This window comes from Loxodonta africana, chromosome 16, assembly GCF_030014295.1.
Source record: "Loxodonta africana isolate mLoxAfr1 chromosome 16, mLoxAfr1.hap2, whole genome shotgun sequence".
NCBI lineage: Eukaryota > Metazoa > Chordata > Mammalia > Proboscidea > Elephantidae > Loxodonta > Loxodonta africana.
Genome location: NC_087357.1, coordinates 22,573,140 through 22,596,168, shown reverse-complemented (window position 1 = coordinate 22,596,168; position 23,029 = coordinate 22,573,140). Strand labels below are relative to the sequence as shown.

Below are 23,029 nucleotides of genomic sequence, written 5' to 3'. Positions count from 1 at the left end.
AACATGAGCAGCCTCTTGTACCATTGACGCGTCCAGTGGTAAGAGCTCCACTTCTTGCCTCCAGTCACTGACAAGGAGCCATTAGGAATGAGGGACAGATGGCATTACTGACCATCTCCCTTGGGAATTTCCCCTAAAACTGTGTGTGCTGTTTTATTCTCACCCTTGATTTTAACTTCTCGCTTGTGTTTCTGATCTGGAAAGATTGAGGCCCAGGCCCTGGCAGGACTGTGACCATCGGACCAGCTTAGTGTGACTACCCAGCAAAGACCAGGTTCCGAGAAGCAATGGTGATGAGGGCTTTTGTCCTGTTGGCCGTCTTTGCGGAAGCCTCTGCGAGGTCATGCATTCCAAATAAAGCAGGTATGCCCTGGTGCCTCTCTGTTTTCCTGGAAAGGAAGTTTCCTGCAATTTCCCTTGCAAAGCTCAGAGCTCTATGCTACCTTGTTATGAAAATGCAATAATGTAGCCAAGAAGCACTGAAGCCACCAGATGCTGATCAGGCTTTTTCCACAGGAAGTAAAACTGAATTGACTAAACTTAGACTTAAAAAAAATTATATGTATATATACAGAGAGAGAAAGAGAGCCCTGGTGGTGCAACAGTTAAACCCTCAGCTGCTCACCGAAATGTTAGCGGTTTGAACCCACCCAACAGCTCAGCTCTGCGAGAGAAAGACCTGTAAAGCTGTATTGAATAAACTTAGACTTAAAAAAAAACTTTTATATATATATATATATAAACTCCGGTGGTGCTGTGATTAAAGCACTTGACTGCTAACCAAAAGTCAGCAGTTCAAACCTACCAGCCGCTGCTTGGGAGAAAGATGTGGCAGTCTGCTTCCATAAAGATTTACAGCCTTGGCAAGGTCACGGGGTAGTTCTACTCTGTCCTCTAGGGCCGTTACAAGTCAGAATCAGCTCAACGGCAGTGGGGTTGGTTGCTTTGTTTGTTTGTTTTGTTTTTAATATACGCATGTATTCATTCATCCCATGTTTTTTCTATTTGTCTATTGAATTTTAATCCTGTACCATAAGTCAGTGTTACACAGGCAATGTACTTTTTTTTTTTTTTTAAGTTCTGTGCTAATTTTTATGGGCATTTGAAAATATATATATTATATATGCATATAGCCAATACATCCAATCACAGATATTTTCCTTCAAATAAGCTTGAAGTTGAAAGTGGACCAATTTTAACAACATCTTAAGTATGGTGCAGATATTACACCAAACTAGTGAATACTATGAAACAGAAACTTCAATGACTGACGCTTCAAGAAAACTTTCATCACAGCTCTTGAACGGTAGAGGAGAAAGTGTTGGCAACAGACTGCTCTGCATGGGCAGGTGTGGCTGAAACTGTTGTTCCCCAGGCAGGGTGATATAACACATCTGATTTCAAGCCATGTGTGTGCTCTTTCCAGATGTCATTCTTGTGTTTTGTTACCCTAAAACCATCATCACCAAAATCCCTGAGTGTCCCTATGGATGGGAAGTGCATCAGCTGGCCCTCGGAGGGCTGTGTTACAACGGAGTCCACGAAGGAGGATACTACCAATTTGTAATCCCAGATCTGTCGCCTAAAAACAAGTCCTACTGTGGAACTCAGTCCGAGGTAAGGCCAGGCCACATAATGGGGAATCACCTAGGATATGACAACTGGGCTCAAAGATTAGACATCTATTGTCCATCCTTAAGAGAACTCAGAATTCACCGATTTCCTTTTAAAAGTCAATCCTGATTCCCAGATTTCCTGGGATATTAAACCAAAAACCAAACCTGTTGCCGTCAAGTCAATTGTGACTCATAGCGACCCTACAGGACAGAATAGAAATACCCCACAGGGTTTCCAAGCAGTGCCTGGTGGATTTGAACTGCCAACCTTTTGGTTAGCAGCCATAGCTCTTAACCACTAAGCTACTGCAGTTTCCCCTGGGATATTAGTACTATTTAAATTCTTCTCCTCTTGTATTTTAAATGACTAATTTGAATTTTATTCTTCTAGTTTTTCCCTGGAGTACCTGGGTGGTGCAAATGGTTGACATCTTGGCTTCTGACCAACAGGTTAGAGGTTCAAGTCTATCCAAGACACCTTAGAGGAAAGGCCTGATGATCTACTTCCAAAAAATTCAACCATGGAAAATCCTATGGAGCACAGTTCTGCTTTGACACACATGGGGTCGCAATGAGTTTAATTGACCTGACAGTGATTAGTTAATTTTCCACCAGAGCCTGCTAAGCCACCTTCTATCAAGTAGAACAAAGCATATTTCCCACTGCTCACCTTGCTTCCAGTTCCTGAGCAGGGGCTTACAAGCTGCCATCCTTTCTGGGATGGGTGGGCCATCCCGTACCCCAGCATTTGAAGTGGTGATAAATTTTGGAAGGGCATTTTAAAGGAGAGACCAAAGTATGACACAATTTAAAGGAGAGACCAAAGTATGACACAATTCATAAGGGAATCTTGTGAAGGACATGGAGTCGTAGAACTAAAAGGAACCACAGACATCTTCTTGCCAAATATCATTGTATTATGGAAGAGGAAACTGAGACCTCCCGATAAAGTGACTAGTTCAAGGCCACAGAAACCCAGTAACAAGGCCACAGAACCAGGGCCATAATCACAAAGGGAGGTTAGGTCTTCTGATCCTCCTGCTGAGGTCTAGCTTTCTACTGCTCTGTTTTGATAGGTCTCAGAACAGGGGGGGCTAAGCATTTCTAGGGCTTCCTCCTCTTCCTAAAGCCCCCACAAGGATTCAGTGATGGAGTGGGAAAAGTCTTGGGCCTGAAGGCATCATTTCTTTGAGTATCCTAATAGATTGAACTAGAAATCACCTCTGTAGTCTTAGACACGCCACTTCCCTTGTAGACATTCAAGATACCTTCTAGCTCTAATATTCTGTGATTCTAGAGCCCAACAAGTCAGGAAGGAGTGTCTCAGAAATAGTGCTCATGGATGGAAAAAGAAAAGAGTGAAGAACCAGACAGTAACATTCTAGAATTGGGAGGTGGGTGAAGGCATTCACTTAGATACTTGGACAGGAGAAACAAATTAATAGTTAATGTTGGGAAATAGAGAGTCTTGAGCTGGTTCTTTTTAGTCAGAAGCCAAAGGGGAATATGGATTTTTTTTAGTGTACAGTATTCAACTTAGATTATTTTAAACAACCTTAGCTGAACAGTTTCAGAACTCTACAAAAATTATCAGTTCACCCATAGCAAGACAGAGGGTGCTACTGCCAATGGCAGACATTCATGCCTCCCCATCGGGCTTTCTCCCAAGCCATCTTCATCCACTTTTCCCAGAATCCTCATTTTCGTCATGGGACTCAGGGCTACCCTAACTGCCTTCTTCCTTTCTCCAGTACAAGCCCCCTATCTACCACTTCTACAGCCACATTGTTTCCAATGACAGCACGGTGATCGTGAAGAACCAGCCCGTGAACTACTCCTTCTCCTGCACCTATCACTCCACCTACTTGGTGAACCAGGCTGCCTTTGACCAGAGGTAAGTTGCTCTGTGGAGTGCAGGGTTGGCTGCCTCGTGTGTGTCTTGCAGTCCCTGCCAATCAGGCATGTTTCAGTCCTTATGCAAAACTCTCTCCCCTTTTCAGAGTGGCCACTGTTCATGTGAAGAACGGGAGCACGGGCACATTTGAAAGCCAATTGTCTCTCAACTTCTACACTGTAAGTGGTCTCCAGATTTCTTTTACTGCCATGTGGCTTTTCCAGGAAATGACGGGACCTTCAGCGGGATTTCTGTGCAGAGACTCATTCTTGAATTCAGGTTGAGACATAAGCTTTAGCCTAGCTTTAAATCTCTTTATAGATTAGATACAGCAGGAACCTGTATTGATAGACTGGATGGAATGGACGATTGAAAGGTGCCATGAAAATATAAAGCCAACCTTCCCATTTTACAGATGAGAAAAATTGATTCTAGCCAAATCTCATGACTTCCCCAAGATCAAGAGACAGGAAAACAGCCAGTGTCTCTCACACTTAATCAAGATGAGTTTCCATGACAGCCCACTCCGGAACTTTATATTTAGGATGTGATCTAGCTCTCGTTACGACATCTGGGGGAAGAGTATTAAGCTTCCTGCCTGGGACAAGGCTGAAGAGAAGGTTTGGAACTGGCCTCTGCTGCCTAGTTCTTTGGTCTCTGAAGCCCTTTAGGTAGTGGGTTTCCTCAGTGTCTAACTCAGGCATGTTGGCTATGTTGACATTGAAGTTAGAGAGCCGGCTTTGGTCTCTCTCAAAATAAAGCGCTCCAGAGAAACTAAATATGCAATGGCTGTTAGCCTAGCTGCCCTACTGTTTAGAGGGGGTGCTTTGTTTTTAAAACCTGCAGTGAGGAAACATGTGCCCAGAGACACTGGCCCAGTTGGCTAGGGGAAGGTGAAGGCAGAAATAGAAAACTTTACACAGAATATTAGAACAGGAAGATGTCCTTTGAGGGCATCATGTCCAATCTCCTCATTTCACAAAGGAAAACATTTTACTACCAGGAACGCCACTGACTTTGAGCTCTTTGAACTTCCTTAACTTGCTTCCCAGAAGCTATTAACGTTGTTGAACTCAGAAGATGAGGGCTAGAAGGATCCTAGAATAACCTAGACCATTTTACAGACCAGGATTTGAAGGCCAAGGGGAGGAAGTGATTTACCCAAGACCCCACAGGCAGTTCCATCATCCAATCTAGCACACAGATCTCTTAACCCTAGTTTCTTGGTTTTCTCAAATGTACATATTGTCATGGTAATGAAGCTTAAGTTTCAGGGCCCCTCACTCTCACAGGCCCCTTTTAAGGTTCTGTGCCTAATCTTGTATTCAAAATTCTTACTCTTTTTATTAAAGAGGGCTCCCCAAATTGTATAAGCTTACCAAAAACCCAAACCCACTGCCATTGAGTGCCCCATAGGGTTTCCAAGACTGTAAATCTTTATGAAAGTAGACTGCTACATCTTTCTCCTGTGGAGTGGCCGGTGGGTTTGAACTGCGTACGTTTTGGTTATCAGCTGAGTGCTTAACCAATGTGCCACCAGGACTCCTGTATAAGGTCTAGCAAAATCTACATTTACCCTTGGCAGTGGTTAGGTCCAAAGAAAAGGAGTCCCATACAACCCCTTGACCTATAATCAGGGAAGGTAAATACAGGGTGGGACTCCAAGGTGATTCCAAGATGGTGACATGACTGTAGTAATGGATAAAGGCTGTCCACAGAGAAGAAAAGGCTTCTGCCCACTGACAACACTCTCACGGGACACCCTGATGACAGGCTGCATTGACTACTGAATTCCTGTCCAGAAACGCATAGCTGCTATTTTAACCAGATAAAACTATAGGTGTGAGCCTAGGTAGGTTTCACAACAGTTAGAAATAGAGAGGTACCAGAATTGTCGAAAATCATCACCCACCATCAGCCACGTAGGGCTGAGTTTCAAGACGTAAATATCAAATCTTAGAGGTGGAAAGGAACTATACTCTTTCAAGGAAAAACATAAAACAATTCAGAGGGCTGGGAAGATAGGCTTAACAGGATACGTCCTTGAAATCCTCTAGAAAGAAAGCTAAGGCCCACCTGAGGCTCGCCAAGCCCCGTCCAGGACAAACAGACCACGTAAAGAGAGGGCTCTGCTTTGCAGCAGTGACTTCTGTCTGATTAATACTCCTGCCATGGGTGCAGTCTCCTATGCCTGCCCCATGCAGTTGGTATTTTCTTCTCCTCCACTCTGCTTTCATAGCATTCTCTTGTGTTTCTGAAGCAACAACAGTTCCCTGCATACATTTCCATCAAATTATCAGAGACAGAGCCGTGCCCTAGATAGCACAATGGAATCAGTGCTTGGCTAATTGCTTAGCATTCCGAGTGCTCCTAAATCTGGGATCCAAAAGCATGAGTCCCACCCCCATGCTTCCTCTCTCTTCTCTTTCCATCCCTACCCTCCTTGCTCCTGCCAAGTGCCCATGGTTGGTTTTCCTGACTCCCTGTCCAAAATAAAGGAAGGTAGCCTCGTTTACAGAAACAGCCTAGTGCTGTGAGTGAGAGAAGGGATCTAGCTATCAGACTTTGAAGCCTGGCTCTGCCATTTTCTAGTCCTGTGACTTGGACCTCTGTATCTCCACGCTTGTTAAACAGGGATAATAATAGCTGTTACGCTATAGGTTTGTCATGAAGATTAAATCAAATGATTCTATGAAGCATTTAGCACAGAGCCTAGCATAAGGTAACAGCCTGAGAAAGCAACCTTTCTTGTGATTGCAGCCTTTGACCCCATTTAAAGGGGAAGCCCTGAGGGCTCTGGGAGGAACTAGCTACTAACGTCATTATCATCATATGGATGAACATTAACATCAGTGGTGGAATTAGGTTGACTTTTATTCAATCAAAACTCAAAATCAAACTGACCTTTCCTCTTAGAAGGAAATGAAAAAGCTTGGGATAGAATAAATATAAGTAATAGAGGCCAAAATCGTAGCCTTCCAGATTCAGAACAAACCTCAGAAGTCATCAAACTTGACCTTCCACCCACAGCCAGAAGCCCTTCTGCAAGATCCCTGAGGGGTGGACACCCAGATTCACCCAAGGACAAGGGCGTGAGTTGGATCTTTCCATTTTAGATTAGCATACAAAATCCACCACCCTGAATACCTGTCCACTGGTCCTGGTTCTGTCTTTTGAAATAATTCCATGTAATTATGTTGCTGACAGACCTGCAAGCATCTCAAGGCAACTGCCATCTCCAGTCTTTCCAAAGCTGAACACCTTCCAGCTGTTGGCGGTCCATTCACCATCCCAGTCATTCCTCTCTGACTATGCTCCAGTTGGCCAGTGCCCCTCTGCAAAGGTGGAGCCCAGAATTAAAATGTTCTATCCTAGACTTTGTTGGTTCAATTCAGAGCATAGAGGATTAGAGGGGACATCTTAGGTTCTGGGGTAATATTAGCTTTGGAGCAGTTTTCTCTCACTACTATCTCACACTGAGCTTGTGAGCAAAAGCAACTCCTAGATCTTTTCCACATGAACTATTGCTAAACCAGGTGTACCCATCCCTAAATTATGTCACTAGCTAGTTGTGACTCAACTTTTTGAACAGGTAAAGGAACTGGAAAGCACGATTTTCACCATCATAAAAACATTTTGTAAGGCAAGTAAAGGCAAAAGCTACTTCCATTTTACAGATGGTAAAACTGAGGACCCAAAAGCTGACATGTCTATAGTGTGTCCCGAGTCAGTGGTGGAGTTAGGATTAGCCCAGGATCCTTGTCCTCCCATAGCGATATTTTTGTCTCTGGAGGTTCATGGTAATTACCAGAATGGAATGAACCCAAGACTCTGAGAATGGAAAAATAAACTTCTTCCGGGTAAGTCAACTGGAAACATTGCTGTTATTCCTAATAACTCACCCAGAACTTCGTGAGGAAGGGAGCGGGTGACGACCACGCACACCCAGCCCGTGATTCGAACCTGTCACTCCTGCACTAAAATCAAGAGGAAGACTCCCCATTTCACTCAGGGTTGAAGCCACAATCCTTCTCAGTCCACCTGCTGCCTCTCCGATTTCTTCTCTTCCTTCTCCACCCCCCTACTCTTCACCTTCCCTCTTCACTCACTTGCTCCAGCCACACTGGACTCCTTGCTGTCTTGCTGGACACACTCTCGCCCCAGTGCCTTTGCCTGGCTGAAGAGTTCTTCCCTGGGTGACTCCATGGTCCTCTCCCTCACCTCCTTCATGTCTCAGCTTGAATGTCATGTCCTCAATGAGGACTCCCCAATCACTGCATTTTTAAATTGCAACCTGCCCCTCCTCACACTTCCAATCTGCCTTATCCTAATCTACAGATTTTATCTTTTTTCTATATAACATACTATATTCTATCCTAACATACTCCATAATTTACTCATTGTGTGTTTTCTGTCTCTCCTGTCAGAATCCCAAGTCATTGAAGACAGAGGTCTTTGCTTTCTTCACTGACGTATCTCAATATACAGAATATCCTGATACAGAGACTTTCTCAATATACAGAGGAAACCCTGGTGGCATAGTGGTTAACAGCTATGGATGCTAACCAAAAGGTTAGCAGTTCAAATCCACCAGGTGCACCTTGGAAACCTCGTGGGGCAGTTCTACTCTGTCCCATAGGGTCACTATGAGTCAGAAATGACTCCATGGCAACAGGTTTGGGTTTGGTTTCAATACACAGAAGAGTGCCTGGCACTTAGTAGTTGCTCAATAAATTGTGGTTGTTATTGTAGTTGTTGTTAAATGTACTGGAAGTCAGATTATAAACTTTCCAGCCCAGGCTGAAATCTGCTCAGGCAATAAGTAGAGGTGAGCAAGGGCTGAGAGGGGCTGTACGTGCTTGGTGCCCATGCCGCAGAGTGATTCAGTGAAGCACACTGTCTCAGCATTCCTGGATTCCATTTTTTCCATTAGTCAAATCTTGTTCCTTGTGGACATAGATGAGATGAGGCGTACAGCGTGTGTCTCATCATGACCAGCAGATCTAGAACATGAGGTGTCCCTGTCCCGTCTAAGATGGCACCAGTATCCTGGAAGGTACAGCATCTTAGGACCTGGAGGGTCTCTCTGTGGCCTCTTGTGCTTGTGCCTTTAGATTGACTCCTACCCCCACCCAATTCCAATTCATTTGCTTCTGCTGGACTCAGGTGCTTAGTCTTAGAATTCATAATGCCCGTTGTCAATTTCCCTCCATAGAATGCCAAGTTCTCCATAAAAAAAGAAGCCCCCTTTGTGCTGGAGACATCCGAAATTGGTTCAGATCTTTTTGCAGGAGTAGAAGCCAAAGGGTTAAGCATTCGGTAAGTACATTTCCTCCGTTTTTTTTATTTTTAAATACATGAATAAATAAAGAGTAACTGAGAGACTTTTTAATCACCAGGTATTTCTAGGCATAAGGCTCTCTGGCTCCAAGTGACATTGTTTTTGCCTTATTTCCAGATTTAAGGTGGTGTTGAACAGCTGCTGGGCCACACCCTCAGCTGATTTCATGTATCCCTTGCAGTGGCAGCTGATCAACAAGGGGTAGGTATTCCACACTGGAAGACAGGGCTGAGAGGTGGGACTAGATATATCCACAGCTACCTTGCTCTGGCTTGGGCAGAAAAAGAGCAGACCTGTTCGGGTCATGTCAGGGAAAGCCTCTGTACTTCCAGGCTAAGTATTAACTAGGAAACACTTACATAACGTTTTCTAGGTACCAGGTATTGTTGTAGGAGCTTTATCATAGATTATCTCATTTAAACCTTACAAGATATTATCATTTCCATTTTACAGATGAGGAAACTGAAGTACAGAAGGGATTATGTAGGGTCACATAGAGTGTGTCTGTGTGTGTTTATGTGGAGGTGGGGTAGGCCTGGCTCAAATCCAGTAGGACACCAAAACTATAATGAGGACTAAATTAAATAATCCATGTAAAAAGCTTATCCCATAGCATGTAGTCAGTATTCAATGCATGTTAAATAATATCATTATTTGTATTATTGATTCAGTAGATAATAGGGAGCTCTTGAAATTTCTAAGTAGAGGATCAACGAATTGCAATTGCACCAGGGGTGGACAATTCTGGAAGTCCTATGTATTGGAGTATATAGAACTGGAAAGACCAGTCCAGAGGCTGTGGCAAATTAAGGCAAAAGGTAATAAAGCCAGAGCTGAGGGTGTAGCCAAGTGAAAGAAGGTTATAAAAGTATGGGAGAAACTTCTACAGCTTCTTGTTTTATGCTACAGATAAAAATGTAGCAACTACTTAAATATGGGGTGGAGGGAGGGACAGGATAAGAAGGTGGAGGAATATGTGTCACAGATGGCTCCGAGACCATGAATCTGTATGTTGTTAAGATGAGGAATTGTGTTTGTTATTGGCTGCTGGAGAAGAGGGTTTCTGGAAAAGGGAGTATGAAGTCGATAAGCTCAAGGTTGGCATGTTGAATTTGAGATGACAGTTGCCCAAGAAGCACTTGAAATTGTAACTTTGGAAAATAGAGAAGAGTTTTAACTAGACTACAAATGTGTGTGCAATTAACATTAATAAAGAAGAGGCCTTTCCCAAAAGCAAAGCAGACCAGTGTGCAGTGTTATTGCTAGAACTCGTTAGGGCTAAGCATACATCGGGGCCAAAGACAAAGGCGGGTAGATAACAAAGATGAAGCCGACTCGGACATTTAAGCTCTTATTTTTATTTAACAAACATTCATAAGCGCTTAATACATACCAGCCAAGTTCCCTACAGAGACAGGAGTTCAGGTGCAGTTTGGATGCTTGTTTCACATCGGCCATTGAATGATTCATTTGTGTTCTGTTGACAAGGGTACAATCAAATGACTTTAGAGATTCTGAAATGAATGATTGACTTGGGACCTGAAATTACCATCAGGCAGGGGGGTCTTCTCTCAGGTAACGGCCATACAAGGGCAAAGGCTTCTACCCCAGCATGGAGTTATCTCCTTGTAGGTAATTCCGGTGCTGTTGCTCCCCCTGACAGATGTGTAACATGACAGAACAAGCAATGCCTGTGGCTTTGAGTAGTTGATGCAAGTGGTCTTCAAACTCTAGTGCGCACATGGAATACCTTGGGTGCCTGTTAAACAGGTGGGCACCCTGTCAACCTACCAAATCAGAAGGCTGCTGGGTGGAACCTGGGAATCTTCATTCAAGCCCTGATCTATTTATATAGTCTGCCTAGCTGAAACAACACCTTAAGATTGGCGACACATGCACAAAAGCCAGTGTCAAAGAGGACAGCTGGAAAGTCTACTCCCACAACCTCCCATTTGCTTTTGTTCTGTTGGCCCTTTTAGGGGAAAGCCCAGTTTCCTGAGAATGCCTAGAGATTGTTGTTGTTATCATTGTTAGTTGCCGTCAAGTCAGTTCCAACTCATGGCAACCCTGTATCTGCAGAGTAGAACCTCTCCATAGGGTTTTCAAGGCTGTGACCTTTTGGAAGCAGATCGCCAGGCCTGTCTTCCAAGGTTCCTCTGGGTGAGTTTAAACTGCCAACCTTTCAGCTAGTAGTTGAGTGCTTAACCGTTTGCACCATCCAGGACCCATCTAGAAAGATCAGAGTAGATATAGTATCTGGAATTTTCCTGTGCACGTGAGTAGGTCAAAATAGCACAACCATCTCAAACCAATTTGGGGAAGGAGGCTCATGCGGCAATGGTGTGAAAATGTCATTGTGGAATATTATACCATCCAGAGATATCCGTCACTAAGAGGCAGGTGCTGTGGCCGGCGACAAGAGACAGTGGTGTCAAGGGCTGTAGGCTTGCCCATTATTTGTCTGCTCCCCACCCCCAACAAAGGTCTGCTTACATTATTTTCCACTGGCTGATACCAGGCCTTGGGTACTCCAGCTGCAAGAAGCTATTTTAAGGACTCACATCTTGAGTTCACCCAAGGATCTCAGGTTTATTGACCAAATGATCTTGCAAGGTCACATTTCACAATTTGGAAAATGTCCATAGCGGCATCACTGGTCAGAGGCCACCACAAACAGAATGAGTTTCTGACCCTGGTGCAGATATCAAGGCCTGGTGATTACTCCTCATCTCACCCACTGGAGCTCAGAGTGGACACTGTGGTTCTGACAGAATGGGTGTGGGGCAGGGTATATCATGAAGGGTCTCTGACATAACTGGGCCACTCTCTGCTGCGTGTTGTGTTGGAGCTACAACAGAGTCAGAGAAATGCTTTGGGAGCAACGTTAACCTTTGGGGTCCACCCTGGTGCTGTCCACGGGTACGGAAGTGCTTCAAACCATAGACTTTTTTCCATAGAGGAACAGACTCTCTGGTACTCCTTGGCACCTACTCTTGCCTGTACTGCACATCTGCAGGTAACAAGCTCCTACACTCATGTGGGCCTCCACTGTCCATTCCCAAGAGTGACTGGGTCTGCTCCCAACACCTAGTTGAATGCCTGGTACTTAAATAACCAGTATATGTTTGTTAAATGAAAAAGCATTTGCTTAAACCATGGTTTTTCAATCTTGATATTATTAACATTTTTGGACTGGATAATTCTTTGGTATGGGAGACTGTCCTGGGCATTGTAGGATGTTTAACAGCATCCCTGGTCCCTACCCATTAGATGCCAGTAGCACTCTACCCTAGTCATGACAACCATATTGTCAAATGTCCCCTGAGAGGCAAAACAGCCCTAGGTGAGAACCACTGGCTTAGACAAATGCCCACCTGTGTCATTATTTTTTCTTTTACTGAATTAACACCTCTGGGACTTTGGAAGATCATAAAAATATTAGTATCTCATTATAGAGAATTTAGAAAATATATAACGATACAAAGAAGAAAACAAAAACTGCCCACAACAGCCAGTGTTAGCATTTACATGGTATCCTTCCAGTCATTTTCTCCTGGCCTTATATTAAAAGTATGACTACATTTTTGCAAAGAGAATTATAAAATATAATAAATATAATTTAAATAATGCAGCATAAATTCAAATTTCCAATGGCAAGACCCAAATGTGTCCGGTGTGACTTGGGCTTAAGAGGTGGTGGCAGCACTTTGGGAACTGTTATTCCTGGCCTTTGTCTCTTGGGGACATCACTTCTTTGGGCATGGTGTGGTGACTTACCAGGTATATGGCTTATCAGAAGTTACTTCCCAGTTGTACCCTAGCTGTAGAATAGGAACGATCACACCCGTATGGCAGCTCCCCAAATGACCTCAGAGTTGAGAGTTACCACAGTCAAAGTTCTTCAGAAACATAAACCAACCAATTACCATTGAGTCAACTCTGACTCATGGCGACCCCATGTGTGTCAGAGCAGAACTGCACTCCATGGGGTTTATAATGGCTGATTTTTCGTTCCTCCAAGGCACCTCTGGGTGGACTTGAATCTCCAACCTTTTAGTTAGTAGCCAAGCGTGTTAACTGTTTGCGCCACCCAGGTACCCCTAAAGGAATATAAAAATCTAGGAGTGTTGTTGCGTATACGTTTGCCTCCAAAGCCCTTGCTTGAGTTTGATGAGGTAGCGTTTTGTTTCCCCTCTCCCTGTGTGCCTCAGCTGCCCCACGGATGAAACGGTGTTTGTGCATGAGAACGGGAAAGATCACAGGGCAACCTTCCAGTTCAACGCCTTCCGGTTCCAGAACATCCCCAAGCTCTCCAAGGTCTGGTTACACTGTGAGACGTTCATCTGTGACAGTGAGAAGCTTTCCTGCCCAGTGGTGAGCCCGCTTTCCCCAGAGGGAGAATGTGATCCCCGGGAGGCCACATGCGGGGAGCTATAGTTTTAGCTGGGTGTAGACGGGTGCCGAGGGCATTCCAGAGGAAAGGGTGTTGGGTGTAAGGGCAGATGCTCTCAGCCTGCCCACCCTGCCACAGACAAGCTACTCTATCTGGCACATGTCACTTAACCTTCTGGAGCCTGGTCTTTTTATCTTTAAAGATAGAGTGATGATAAGTAATGGTGGTCCTTCCCTTTTCAGAGGGCAATGTTAGGTAAAATGAAAGCAATAAGAGATGTAGAAATGCTTAGAAAAAGTTAAAGCACAATGGAAATTCAAGGTCTAGGTGGCAATGATGGGTTCTGGGTATAATCCAAAGCTGGATATTTTTAGTTCTTGACTGGACAGACTGAGGGTCCTTCTCTCCAACCTCAGAGAGATGCTGCAGAAATCCCAACGCTGGGGTCACGACTGATCTGGGAGGTGGTGGGAAGGGCCCAGCAGCTGGGCTCTGACTTCGCGGCATGTTCAGTGAATCTTATGACAGGGACTCAGTTTTGCCTACAGGTTCCCCACCAAAAAGAGTCCATCACCACATGTAGCAAATTCAGGTGGGAAGCAGTTTTCCATTTCAACCTGCTATGAACCTGCCCCTTAGAGCAGTAGTTCCCAAAATGGGACCCATGGACCGGCAGCATCAGCATCAGCATCACCTGGGAACTCATGAGACTTGCACATTCTCAGGCCCCACTCTAGACCTACCCATCGCCCTTGAGTCAATTCCAAATCACACTGACCCTATAAGACAGAGTAGAACTACCCCATAGGGTTTCCAAGCCTGTAAATCCTTATGGAAGCAGACTACTACATCTTTCTCCTGCGGAATGTCTGGTGGTTTTGAACCACCAACCTTTTGATTAGTAGCTGAACGCTAAACCACTGCATCACGAGGGCTCCTTACTCTAGACCTACTGAACCAGAAACTCTGGGTGGGCCCAGCAACCTGTCTCTGAACAAGCCCTCCAGGTGTTTGGATGCACATCAAAGTTTGAGAATAGCTATTTCAGATGCTTACAAGTACTAAACCTCAAACTGTTACCTTCTAAAGTCTATTTGGTCTAGAGACTGCGGTGGGGTGGGGCACAGGGTTTCAGCGGAGGCTACCTGCCTACACACTGTATCGCAACCACCAGAAATACAGTTAGAACCTCTATTCCTAGCGATTCATTTGACTGGGAGTGGTCATCTACAAGCCCAAATAGAGAAAGGGAAAGAAGTCGGAGGATGCAGGGCTAGGGAAAGGACACGGGTGACATTTTATAGTTCACCAAAGGATAAATATTGATGACACATTAAAAAGGAAGAAAAGGAAAATGAACTGGAACATTCTGCAGATGTTCTCATCAAATCGTGCGATGAGAATAACAATAGACAAAAGCCTGACTTCTCATCAAAAGAAACACAGTCAGTCTCTCCCATGTCCAACGACCCCTCCCAGCATGATTTCTCTCAGGCCCTCTTTATTAGGTTGAAGGGTTAATAAATTAAAGCTTTCTTTCTTTTCTCAAGTTGGAGAAGGGATTAAAAAAAAGTCTTTCTTGGTTACACAAAAAATAAGGTAACTAATATCTATTGACTGGGGGGTTATGACTCCATCCAGGTTGTGATTTTTTTTTTTTTAATCTCTTTTTTCTCTCTCTTTTCCCCATCCCACCTCCCCCCCCCCCGCTCCCTGCCCCCACCACCCCCTCCTGGCCGGGTCATCAGAACTGTGATAAGCGGAAGCGCCTCCTCCAGGACCAGACCGGGGGCGTCCTGGTGGTGGAGCTCACCCTCCGCAGTAAGCTCCTCTGTTTCCCAGATGGTTTGTGTCCACTCCTGGGCTGTGTCCACAGGCACAGCGGGTTCGAGCATTTGACTGAATTGCCAAACCAGTTGTTCCTGTAGCCACAGCCTTTACCTGCTCCTGAGTCCTCCCAGCTGGGAGGGGCAGCTCAGCCCAAGATAAGGAGTTGAGGCTTGTTCATGGCTCTGCAAAGCTCTACCCATGGCCTAAATTCAAATGCCCACAAGGAATTAAGAAGTACTGAGCTTCCAAACAGAGCACCCAGTAAATACTAATATGAAATGAGCTATGAATGTCCAGGCCAACCCTGGTGGAATGGTGGTTAAGAGCTACGGCTGCTAACCAAAAGGTGGCCAGTTCAAATCCACCAGGTGCTCCTTGGAAACTCTATGGGGCAGTTTTACTCTGTCCAATAGGGTTGCCATGAGTTGGAATCGACTTGACAGTAACAAGTTTGGCTTAGTATTTGGATGCAAGCCCTGTCCTCAAGTAAGTTACCATCTAGCAAAGAGAAAGATGATAAACAACTCATGGAAAGAGAGATGAATGTTCATGAGAGGGGGCAGGGTGCTATAGAATTGTATCACAAGGGGTTCAACCTCAGGAAAGACCTCTGTCGGTATCCTTAAGCATGGCCTTAGGCAGGTGTGACCCGAAGGGCAAGTAAGCCCTGTGGGAAGGTTGAGGGCCAGTTTACCTTACCAGTAAGCCAGTTGCCATCAGGTTAATTTCGACTCATGGTGACCCATTTGTGTCAGAGTAGAACTGTACTTCATAGGGCTTTCAATGGCTGACTTTTAGGGTGTGGATCATCAGGCCTTTCTTCCTAGGCATGTCTGGGTGGACTCAAACCTCCATCCTTTCAGTTAGCAGGCAAGTATGTCAACCTCTTGCACCACTCAGAGATTCCAGTTATATCTTGAAGCACAGCTATCAAACTACAGCTGTGGGCCAAATCCAGGGTGCCACATGATTTTTTTTGGTCTGCAAGCTTAGGATGTCTTTCACATTTTGATGCGATTGAAAAAAAATTCAAAAGAAAGACAATATTTTATAGCCCATAAAAATTATATAAAGTTCGAATTTCAGTATCTATAAAAAAAGGTTTTTCGGAACCCAGGTACGCTCATTTATGTATTATCTATGGCTACTTTTGAGCTGCAATGGCAGAACTGAGTAGTTGCAACGGTGATCGTATGGCCCACAAAGCCAAAAAAATTCACTATCTGGCCCTTTACGGAAAAAGCACAGACCCAACCCTGCCTTAGAGAGCCGAGGGGAAAACAATGTGAGAGAAAGCCTTTGTAAACCCCCTGTAACTTTGTTCTGAAGGCAATAGGGTGCCCAGGGGTTTGATCAGGGGAGGTTTGTGTGTTAGAGACCTAGCTCTGAGTCTGCTCCTTCCGTTACCTTGTCTCAGACCTTCTGTGTTCTCTCTCTTTGCTCACTACAGGCAGGGGATTCTCAAGTCTCTATAGCTTCTCAGGTAAGGAAAACAGCATGTCTGGAATGTCACAGGGCAATGCTTTTAAAAGGCAGAAGTGAGTTTTAAAGGAAGCTTAACTTCAGCTGCAGCAAAGCCTTTCAGAATTGAAAATTACACCTGAGAGCACTTCTGGGTGAGGGGGCAAGTAGGGAGACATCGCTCTAGCCAGCCCTGTGCTCTGAAGGGAGGAAGGAACTGGGGTTGAAATCAGATGAAGCAGAACTGGGTCCCCTGCCACCGAGCCTCAGCAAAACCATCACCAGGTGGCTTTGTGTGGGTTTCTTCACCTGCAGAATACGATTTGCAATGATCTGGTCATTCAACAAATCTGAGTCCCTGCTGTGGCTCTGCCACTCATTAACTGTGTGACCTGGGCAATCACCACCTGCCCGTCCCCCACTCCCTAGTTTCCCCTGTAAAAAAAAAAAACACTCATTGCCATCGAGTCAATTCCGACTCACAGGGAACCTATAGGATAGAGTAGACCGCCCCATAGCATTTCCAAGGAGCGGCTAGTAGATTCGAACTGCCAACCTTTGGTTAGCAGCCAAACAGTTAACCGCTGTGCCACCAGGGCCCCTTCTCTGTAAAAGTGGGCTAATAATTGCCTGCATCATACATGGCTACTGCCTGGATTCAATATTACACCTAAAGGGCCCAGAACAATGCCCAGCACACAGCAAACATCTGGTAAGGGTCAGTCAGAATTATGATGACCATACCAAGTGCTGTTCTAGGCGTGGTGGCTGCCCAAGTGAACAAGACAACAAGGCCCCTGCCTTCCTCATATGGGTGGGGGGTGTGTTTTTGGGGAATGGGGTGATTTAGATAGCAGCCAAGGAAGCCTCATGGAGGAAGAAACGTTTCAGCTGAGAACTAAGACCAGGGTAAGACTGTTGTTCCATTTATTGTATTAATAACCTCATAGGTGTGGGCTTTGAGCTCCAGAATTACATGAAAATAATATAAACCAAAGTTTCACAATGCCAATCCTAGATGCTTCTTTTCAGAGAAAGTTCTACAGTGAAAGCCCTGCACCGAAACGCAGATTCCCACTTGTCGGAGCTCTGTAACCTAGATTTATCTGCCATATTCTTTGCACTGATAAAAGTGAGCTACAGAAATCCCAAGGGAAGAAAAAACTGACTTCATATAAACAGAGAGAGTGTTATGAAAACCCACTTAAGACCCCCGAGTTGACTCTTCTTCGTAGTTGTCCTTGCCCCTTACAGACATGTGTCTCAGCGTGTCTGCCCCTTCCCCCGTTCACAGATGTTCTCTACCACCTCCTCGTGATGCTGGGAATTTGTGGCATCTTATAGGAGGTAGCCAGGCAGCTGCAGCCACTCCACCTGGGGTCACCTCCTCTGCTGATGACGAACTCACGTTGACGGTACTGCTGAAAAGAACCAAGAGAAGACCGTGTTATTGGGGAGCAAAGGATAGTGCTTTGCCAAATCTTCATTCCATTGAGTTTTCTGAATTTCGATGATTATTTTTCTTTGGTGCCCCGTTTTCTCTTGTGACTTCCTGTGGCCCTTAGATCCTGCAGTCCCTCCCCTGCAACTGAGGGACGAGCCAGCTTAAGCTCCCCCATACTCAAATTGGGACCAGCAACCGATACTCAAGGGCAGCTGAGCATTTGGAGGCACGAAGTCAATGTGAAGCACACCATGCACAGGGTTAGCCAGCTTTACTGAAGAGAGGCTTTGTCGTTGACACTGTACAATTCTGCCTGAGGACTAGGGCTGAGCCACTAGGTAGGGGGTTCCAGTCCTTCAAATGACAACTTGGGAACCAGGGAGGAATATAAAAGTTTCACCCAGACTTGCATAGTGTAAAGGCAAGTGATTTTTGAGATCCCCAGTGCTAACCTAATTTGCTCTTATTTTAAAACCAGTTGCCATTGAGTGAACTCTATCTCATGGCCATCCCATGTATGTCAGAGTAGAACTGTGCTTCATAGGGTTTTCAGTGGTTGGTTTTTTGGAATCAGATCACCAGGCCTTTTTTCCAATGTGCCTCTGGGAAGATTTGAACCTCTAAACTTTCAGTTAGCAGCCGAGTGCTTAACTGTTTGCACCACCCAGGGATTTTGTTTTTATTTTAAGATCTCTTAAATATCTATAAATATTATATTACTTTTATAGCTGATATAACCCCCCCAACCCCAGTGCCATGGAGTCGATTCTGACTTGTTAAATTCAATGAAAAATCAAATTAAATAGAAATAAAACTACGTGATGAATAAAATTCACACTAACATTAATTTAACATACAGAAAATGTGGCTTTGCCTAAAGGAAACTGCTACTCACAATGTGACCACGGCACAGCGACCATGGCACAGGTTGTCTGATTGGCATCCCTGACCCCACCTGTGCCTTGTGATGCTCAATGCTCTCCCTAATTTTTTCAATTTGCTCTACTAAGAAATCCTCATTTATACAGAATGGTCTGACCTCATTTAGTCTTGACTTTAACATTCAAGTTCATCCCCATCTTTGTTTCATTCTGATCATCAGAATGGAACCAACAAAAATCAGAATCACACATGCAAACGCAACCAATGAAATCACGTGGCAGTGCACCGTGAAAACATGGCCATCCGAGTGATCCAGAATATGCTGATATCGATTATATACATGGTCAACAAGATAAAACACGAAATCACCAAGAATTAGAAGGCCCCTGAGAGTGCACTGGGGATCCCAGTTTGAGGTTAGAGTGTGGTAGGAAATGCCAGAGTTCTAAGTTCTTGTCTTAGTCTTGTCACAGACATAGTTAGTGGGCTTATAATTTGAAAACAACACGCCAGTATGTTGCTTTGTATTTAATGAATTTGAGAAGTGTTGAGATATAGAGTTTGATGACTCTTTTATAACTTGTGGCAGTGAGCCCAGAAATTAAACTAGTATTTAAATTTCTGGGAACACAGAGTTCATGTTTGTTTAGCAACAGATAAGATTAAAATTACCCAGTATAGTCTAACCTTGGTCCTAAAGCTGGTGCTCCTACCAGTGTGGGATTTTTTTTCCTGTAAATTCAGACTTTTTTGTAGTTAGGAAAGACAGAAGAAATATTTTATTGGTTCTAATCAAAAACTCTTAAACAGCAAACTCACAGCCATAATTATAAATCCTTGGCTGTCAGAATCAAATAATGTTGTGTTAGTTTTGATTGATTTTATCATCATTTTTTATGATCTTGTATTTCTACCTGGTGCTATGAATAAATAACCTATGACTACAGTTTACAGTGTAAATATATCATGTGTAATAGCCAATTCCTCAACCCTCCCAGGGGTTTCTCCAACCAGAGCTTCTTAGACACACATATACACCACAAACTTAACAATCGTTCTACCCTACATTTACAATTGAAAATTTTCAGTTTTGGTTTCCAGGGTCAGGAGGTAAAACCATTTCATATGATTAACATTTTGGGGAAAAAGTCATTTTGGTCCTCTCCCTGCCTTAAAAGCTCTAATGTCTCTCTCCTGCACCTGGATGTGTTCTGACTTACAGTGATCTAAGTCCAATGGTGTTGGGTTGCCCTTCCTGTCTCGTAACTTCTCTACTGGGGAACCAAGAAAAGGCACTCTCAAAATAATCTCTCTTGTAAATTCCCATCAGTGCTAAGTATTTATAGAAGGAGAAAAGAATGTATCCTTAGTAGATATAACAAAAAATACTGTATATAGATTTTAGGAAACCGCTCTTATCAAAATTCCTGGTTATTACCGCTAAAAGACTCTGTGTGTGTGTGTAATTCATGAGTCATTCATACATGTACATATAAATTAATGTCTGTGAATCCACAGGTATATATGGGTTTTTATGTGTATATATATGTGTGTGTGTGTGTGTGTGTATAGACGCCAAATGTTTATGTTGTAATGTCCAACGAAAAAGGAAGAGCTAACAAAGTCTTTTATTATATGAACAACTTTTGTATGCATGTGGGCTAGGGCTAAAAAAAAAAAATTTTTTTTTTTTTTAGAAGGGAACAAATACACACACACTCAATACAAATACAAAGGTAAGATAAAAATGGACAATTGTGTTATCCCACCTCCATCCCTACATCTATATCATTTTCTAATGTCCTTTTAATGTTATAATATTGGAATTCTTAGTCACTTGATCTGTACTTTTATACATATCTCTATTAGTCTTTTATATATTGGATTATTAGCTATTTATCCTCCTCCACAACTCAACTAAGAGTTAAAGATCAAGGAAAGTTTCATATTCTTTCATGTCCCTCAGTGTGGTACCGGACACAGAGTAAAAAGTGCTCAATAAATTATCCTTGAATTAATGAAATGGTCATATGCATGGATGGATGGATGGATGGATGGACAGAAGGAAGAAAGCTGGCCTATCTCTCCAAGAGGCCTCATAGCAGAGGTCACCTTGTTACCTTTCATGGGGAAGCAAATTACAGTTCCAGAAGCCTGGTCTCAAACAAGAGAAAAAGTTACAAGGCATGAAAAGATCGGCCTATTGTCTCATTCTGTTATAACGAGGAAAATCCCTGCCCCCTTTACCTAAATGTTTTCTGCCTGCTTTCCTTCTAAGCATCAGTCAAAAGGCTTCAGTCCCTGATGACGCTGAAGGTCTGTGGGGAGAAGCAGAGCGTACTGCAATAAAATGGAGCCCACATTATACCAAGTGGTAACTGTAAAGGTCATAGAGTTTAGTCATCTACCTCCAGGCAAAGAAAAGTGAGCTGATGGAAAAGCTTAGGAACTCAATGGAGATGAGATTACTCATGAAAGCGCTTCCCCGGCTCTGATTTAGTGTCCTTCCTCCTGCAGAAAGGCAAGAATTCCACCAACCCTATCAATGACTGTCAATAAACAAAAAAGTAGGTATTAATATACATATCTCCCTAGATAGATCTCAAAGATGTCTCCACCAAGGCAGCTCAGAAATCCAGCAACAAAGAAAACATTCTCGTTGGTTTTCACTTGTGAAGCTCAACAGGTTAAGGTCTCTAACATAATGTATCATTAAAATTGCTCTGCCGTATTCAGGAGTAACCACCCAGAAGATGTTTGGGGGTGAGGAATTATGAGAAAGAATGAAGGTACTGACAGTGCATTATTGGTTCAGTAAATCTATTACAAATAACATGGAATCCTATTTTGTTGTTGTTGTTGTTTGTTTAAAGGGGAAATATTCATAGCAGGAATGGATGGATTCATCTTTGCTGAAATTTTTTTTTAATGTTTTAAATTCTTCATAAATGAATGGAAAATTCCACTAAAAATTCTGGCTTTGACTGCATCTTTTGCTCAGTGAATAGAAAACACATGGAGCAATAAATTGGGAACAGAATGGTGTCCATTTGGAAGCTGAAGCACTCATAGGAATTCAGGGTTGCATGTGATAGCATCAACTCTTCTGGATTTCAGCGAGCGCTCACACATTAGAGCCTTCTCCCCTGAGCACACTGAAGATGCCTTCTGAACTTATTTGAGAAGCCTTCTGATATGGGCTCCTATCTCCTTGCGGGCTGATTAGCTGATAAGAAAAATAAGCACAAAGGTTAAGTGAACCCGCAACTCGTAAACTCAGTAGGTATAATCGGAAGGAAAGGCTAAGTCCCGGATTTCATTCTCCCGCTTTTCTCTCCAGGAATAAAACTGGGTCCATGAGCTAAGGGGCTGGAAATGTCTGGCAGCTGGGCAGGCTTATTGGCAGATGAAGACAGCAGGCTCCCAGGGCTGGGAGCAACAGCCCACCCCTGGCCCCCCAGGAAATTAGTTTGCCTTGTCCCTGTCAGCCAAGTCCACATCTGCTCTAGGCCACAGGTGGAAAGAGGAGGCCAGCTAGATGGCTCCCCCTAGTGGGAGGTTGACTCAATGCTCCCAACCATATTCCTTAAATGGATACATTGGGGGTCCCAAAGAAGTGGTCCCGCACAGTCTTTTGTGTGACCCCTCACAGACCTTTGAGGAAGATACTCACCTCAGAAGATCTCAGGGGCTTTAGTTTCTTCCTCAGTAAACTCAGGGAGCAGAAGAGTGAGGCCTTCTTTGCCTTTCAGCCAATAAGTAGTTTGTTCTCCTTTGCCCTGTGGGGAGCAATGGAAGGCGTTAGTGTGTCATAGAGGAGAGCAGGCACCTCAGGGCTCCCTTTGTTGCCAAGACAGCAGGAGCCACCTCAGTGAGAAAACCAACCAGTTGCCATTGACTCGATTCCAACTCACAGCGACCCCATGTGTGTCAGAGTAGAACTGTGCTTCATAGGGTTTTCAATGGCTGATTTTTTGAAAGTAGATCTTCAGGCCTTTCTTCTGAGGAACCTCTGCGTGGATTCGAACTGCCAACCCTTCTGTAAGCAGCCAAATCCATAACTGTTTGCGTCACCCAGGGACTCAGTAAGCAAAAGGCCTCACAATAGATGAAATCTTGGTGATTTTCTTGGGCACTGCTGATAAGCTAGATGGAGAGTTACTGATGG

The 23,029-nt window shown here is 44.0% G+C and overlaps 2 protein-coding genes across 2 annotated transcripts in view; one reads left to right on the top strand and one right to left on the bottom strand.

The window, feature by feature from the left end:
- Positions 1–287: 287 nt before the first annotated feature.
- Positions 288–17,879, top strand: TECTB (tectorin beta). The gene is made up of 10 exons (XM_003409119.3): positions 288–363; positions 1,427–1,617; positions 3,368–3,510; positions 3,617–3,689; positions 8,726–8,829; positions 8,969–9,052; positions 13,063–13,225; positions 14,993–15,065; positions 16,525–16,557; positions 17,830–17,879. Exons 1-10 carry the CDS (start codon positions 288–290, stop codon positions 17,877–17,879), a joined length of 990 nt encoding a protein of 329 aa, XP_003409167.1.
- Positions 17,880–22,535: 4,656 nt separating this feature from the next.
- The window catches only part of LOC100656678 (guanylate cyclase 2G-like), a 59,090-nt gene continuing 58,596 nt past the window's right edge, over positions 22,536–23,029 (bottom strand). The window contains 1 exon segment of the mRNA XM_064269902.1: positions 22,536–22,640. Within this exon segment, the coding sequence (XP_064125972.1) occupies positions 22,536–22,640 (105 nt within the window).